Source organism: Lemur catta, chromosome 14, assembly GCF_020740605.2.
Source record: "Lemur catta isolate mLemCat1 chromosome 14, mLemCat1.pri, whole genome shotgun sequence".
In the NCBI taxonomy this organism is placed as follows: Eukaryota; Metazoa; Chordata; class Mammalia; order Primates; family Lemuridae; genus Lemur; species Lemur catta.
This window is the reverse complement of record NC_059141.1, coordinates 66,604,976-66,610,292: the sequence shown is the minus strand read 5'-3', so window position 1 is coordinate 66,610,292 and position 5,317 is coordinate 66,604,976. Positions and strand designations below refer to the sequence as shown.

Here is a 5,317-nt window from a genome sequence, read left to right as displayed (position 1 = left end):
AAGAACCACAGCCTTGTAGTGTAGTTTGAAGTCTGGCAAATTAATACCTCCCATTTTGTTTTTATTGCTTAAAATTGCCTTTGTTATACGGGATCTTCTCTGATCCCATACAAAATGTATAAGTATTTTTTCTATATCTATGAAAAATGATGTTAGTAATTTAATAGGGATTGCATTGAATCTGTAAATCACTTTGAGTAGTATAGACATTTTAACAATGTTGATTCTTCCAATCCACGAGCATGGTATGGTTTTCCACCTATTTTCATGTTCTGCAATTTCCTTCCTCAGTGTTTCATAGTTCTGCCTATAGAAGTCGTTTACCTCTTTAGTTAAATATATTCCTAGATATTGTATTTTCTTTGTTGCTATTTTGAAGGGTATTGAGTCTTTAATTTGGTTCTCCGATTGACTGTTATGAAATAACAGTGATATGACATCTCTTTGGTTCTCCTGGAGAGAGTTGGAACCCATTATATTAAGTGAAGTATCACAAGAATGGAAAAACAAGCATCACATGTACTCACCAGAAAATTGGTTTCCCTGATCATCACCTAAATGCACATCGGGGAATGATACCAATTGGATATCAGACTGAGGCGGGGGGTGGGGGGAGGGGATAGGTGTATGCCTACATGATGAGTGCATTGTGCACCGTCTGGGGAATGGCCATATTTGAAGGTGCTTACTCGGGTAAATGGGGGGTGGGGGGAGGGGATGGAGGTATGACTACATGGTGAGTGCCAGGCACACTGTCTGGGGAATGGACACGCTTGAGGCTCTGACTCAGAGGGATGGGCGGGACATGGGCAATATATATAACCTGAACTTTTGTACCCCCATAATAAGCTGAAATAAAAAAAAAAGATTTTTTGTTGTTTTAAGCCTGTCTTTCTTGACTTATGTAATTTTGGATTTCACAGATTTTATAACCCTGGGGAAATCATGTCAAATATACCTCCGAAGACTTTCACGGAGGCCTGTGCAGATTATTGAAGAAAAATGGCAGTATATTACCATACTCAGTGATGTGGTAATAATAGTGTATTTCTGCTGAATTTTTCCATTCTTAACAATGAACGATTACACTTTCCCTGGGATCTGTTGTGATTTTTAGTTGCTTTCCTTTTTTCATAACTCCTCTAATGAAGTCTGAATATTCAAGGTGTTTGTTCTTTGGGACCCCAGTGTCCTCATTGGTGATGATAAATTAGCCTGCAGTACATATATCTTGAGAGCATTTACATGTATTTTCACTTCTGACTGCAATGACACCCATCTACGTGGAAAGGTGAAGAGCAAGTAGTTGATGGGAAAGTGAGTACCAGGAGCCATGAGCAAGGCAATTTGACCTTTGCTGTCTCTTTTTCCTGAGTCTATTTGGGATGAACATACAACCAACCAGGTGTGATGTTCATGATGAACTGTGTCATCATGTCCCATAGAATGAATATGAATACTCTGGGGAATTCTAAAGAGTCACTCCAGCAAATGCTAGTGCAGATTTTGGACTTTTGTCTTGTCTTAATGGTCTAGGATTTATCTTCCAGATCACCACAAGGGAAAGCTACGACTATTCATCCTGCAGGGTTTGGAAATCTCTGTCTTTCTTGAAAATGATTAGTCTTAACCATTTCCTACTGAGTTAAGACATGAGCCATCCATTGACTTTTGTATAGGTAAAAGATAGGTACATCTCAAGTAAGAGTGTTCTTTTTTCGTTTTCCTTTCCATTAGCATAGGAGAAAGATCCTGGTTTGTTGGAAGAAAAAAGAAGCACATAATCAAAGAAGCTATTTCCTGTGAGCTACATCTTGGTGAGTACTTGACTATGGGGATGATTTGCAGCCTATTGGGTCAAATATTTAAACCAGAGCCTGGTTATGTTTAAGCCAGTATTGTGGATCATGTACAGTTACAACAATAGGCTTGGCCAAATGAAAGAACTAAGTGAAGTACAATTGAATTACGGTGACTGAGTCACTAGAGTACTAATTTCTAACAAGAGCCCAGAACCCTTACCCAAAGAATCAGTGTCAGTTCATCTGGTTTCTGTCTGGGTACTGGCTTATTAAACAATGATTGTTCCTCTAGTGACTGCAGTGGGCACCCTGGTGTGATTCCAACCACACTGGAATCGTCCAACTTAACAATATTCCCCCCAAAAAGGGAATGTTTAAGGGTGATTTATGGCTAATAGCAGAAGGAAACACTTCCATTCTGCTAGGTTGATAAAGGAGGGGGATCTTGGTTCACCCATTGTATGTTCATGCGTTGAGTCTGCAAAACGAAGTCATGAACTATTTCTCCCCGATCTTTACACACTATTTTTTCAAATCCATGGGCTGGGTCATTATGGATATTATGAGAGTGAGCTTTCCTGCTCAGTCTAGGATCTTGAGTGAAGAACTCAGGATAAATGGACTTCAGGAAAAGAAATGGGTTGTAACATGATAATAGGAACGTGGCTTTTTCATGCTTTCTGTTTTCAGAGGGCTAAAGGAAGTACACGGTAGTGCTTCACAAAATGCATGTCATACCTGAAGTGCAGAAACTTACACTGTGACCCCATGAAACAATATTTTCTATGGGATGACAGCCTTGATTGTTATCTATTAGTCTTATTATTTTTGCCTGCAAATGATAATTATTTCTTTTTGCATTGTTTAACTTAAATGGAGTATTATTTGGAGGTATTATTTTCCAGAAAAGTTAACTTGCACCAAAAATCTATTCTCAAAAACAAAACCAAAAAAATAAACCTTCAATTTTTATAATTTAACAATGGTAAAAGTGTAATAAAATATTGAAACATAAAAAATGATTCTTTACTCAAAAAGTAACTGCAAGCAAACAGTGATTATTTTAAACAAAAATAGTGGCCATCAATTAAATCCTTTATTCTTCATTGATAGTATTTTCTGCCTAACAGATCAAAGCAAGCTGTTGACAGACAGAGAGATGGACATAATGACAAAGGTGAGGAATGAGACAACAGTCCAGGAGTTCATCCTGGAGGGGTTTCCTGCTGTCCAGCACCTGGGGAGTGTGCTGTTCCTGGTGCACCTGCTGGCGTACCTGGCCTCTGTCATGGGAAACATGCTCATAATCACCATCACCTGGGCTGACCATCGCCTACAGACACCAATGTATATTTTACTCAGCAGTTTTTCCTTCTGTGAATGTGGTTTTATAACCATAGTCATTCCTAAACTGCTGGTCATCTTTCTTTTAGGAAGGCAAACAATTCCCTTTACTGACTGTCTCACACAAGCCTTTTCTTTTTTATTTCTTGGGGCAACAATTTTCTTCCTCATGGCTGCCATGTCCTTGGATCGCTACCTGGCCATTTGCAAACCTCTGCACTACCCAAGCATCATGAATCTGAGGATTTGTTTCCTTCTGGTTGTCTTCTGCTATGCTTTGTCCTTCATCATCATCACTGGTCTGGTTGTCAAGGTTTCCCAGCTGTCCTTCTGTGGCCCCAGTGTCATCCCTCATTTCTTCTGTGATATTGGCTCCTTAATTCATCTCTCCTGTTCTGACACTAGATCTACTGAAATCTTGGCCTTTGGTCTCATTTCCTTCATTTTGTTTTCATCTCTCGTTGTAACCATCATTGCATATAGCAACATAGTCGTCACAATCATGCATCTCCCGTCAGCCAAGGAGCGGCAGAAAGCTTTCTCCACCTGCTCCTCCCACCTCATTGTCCTCTCTCTGATGTATGGCAGCTGCGTCTTTATATATGTGAAACCTAACCAAATGGACAGGCTGGACTCCAACAAAGAGGCTGCTCTTGTGAACACGGTGGTGACCCCACTGCTGAACCCGGTCATCTACACTCTGCGGAACAAGCAGGTTCACCAAGCTCTGAGGGATGCTCTGTTCAGGGTGAAATTGCACAAATAGGAACATAGCTTTTTGAGAGTAAGTAGATCTCCTTAGTCATCCAGTTCACTTTCCCACCATTGCAGAAATCTTGTCCATAAATTCTCCACTTTAAGGTGATCCCGCTTATGGTACTGTTTACCTAGATGGATACTACCTTATCTTGCAACTCAATGCCTTCCACTATTTGAAAATTCAGATTATTTCCCTATACTGTGGTAAAATTATCTTCCTTGTTTTCTGCTCATTGGTCTTATATGAATTCCACTCAGCAACATTTATGGAGAACCTAATATACATAGACGAAATAACACAAAGTTTTTAAGCAAAGGATAAAAACGTTGCCAATCATATTTAATAATTGCTCATCATGACATATTCTTCTGCTTGAACTTTCTCATACCTAAGAACAAATAGATAGAAACCTTTTTTTACCACTTATTTATTCAAGGCACAATTGGAAAATTACATAAAGTCATAATAAAATAACCTTATGAAAGATAATGGTAATTCACTAATTGTTTCTGTCTATGTGAATCAATCAGCAGAGTTCTCTCTTTGAATGTGTTGGTGTTATAGATATAAACAACTTTGTGTAACTCCAGGTTGTTAACATGTGCACTTTAACTTTATCATTTTCAAGCTGTTCAAATATTATTGAGAAAGGTGTCTTTAATCCTTCCTTGAACCAGAAGCAAAATGAAAAACTTTTCAATTTGTGCATTTTCCCCCTGTAATTCTGTGTTGCCAGACTCTAGACCAAACAGGTTGCAGAAAGGTGGTCCCCTTGTCAAATTCTTACCTCTTGTGCAAGAGATGTCTACCCTAATATGACTTTATATGTAGATCTGCCAGTGTCTTCTGGGTTAAGCTAATTCTGGTTGACATTTTATGCAGCAAAAAATAAAAGAATTCTTAATTAGAAAAGTTTAAAAAGATAATGAGTGTAAAAAAAAAAAGAAATGAGCTATCAAGTCATGAGAAGACATGGAAGAAACTTAAATACATATTACTAAGTGAAAAACCCAATTTGAAAAGGCTACATACAGTATGACTCCAAGTATAGGACAATCCGGAAAAGGCAAAATTATGGAGACAGTAAAAGGAGCAGTGGTTGTCAGGGGTTAGGAGGGATGGAAGGGTGAACAGGTGGAGCACAGAGGAATTCTAAGGCTGTGAAACTATTCTGTATGATACAACAGTGATGAATTCATGTCATTATGCATTTGTCCAAACCCATAGAATGTCCAAGACCAAGAGTGATCCCTAACATAAAATGTGGAATTTGGGTGACATTATAATAACATGTCAATGTAGGTTCATAAATTGTAACAAATGTACTACCGTGGTGGGGATGTTGATAACGAGAGAAGCGATGTGCGAGTGGGGGTCAGGTATATATAGGAACTCTATACTTTCTGCCCGA

General features: G+C 38.7%; 1 protein-coding gene across 1 annotated transcript; it reads left to right on the top strand.

The window, feature by feature from the left end:
• The first annotated feature begins 1,268 nt into the window (after positions 1-1,268).
• LOC123649758 (olfactory receptor 6C74-like) lies at positions 1,269-4,229 on the top strand. Its single transcript, XM_045567934.1, has 3 exons — positions 1,269-1,291; positions 1,738-1,817; positions 2,933-4,229. The coding sequence occupies exons 1-3, from the start codon at positions 1,269-1,271 to the stop codon at positions 3,910-3,912; spliced, it is 1,083 nt and encodes a 360-aa protein (XP_045423890.1). The 3' UTR covers positions 3,913-4,229.
• The last annotated feature ends 1,088 nt before the right edge of the window (positions 4,230-5,317 follow it).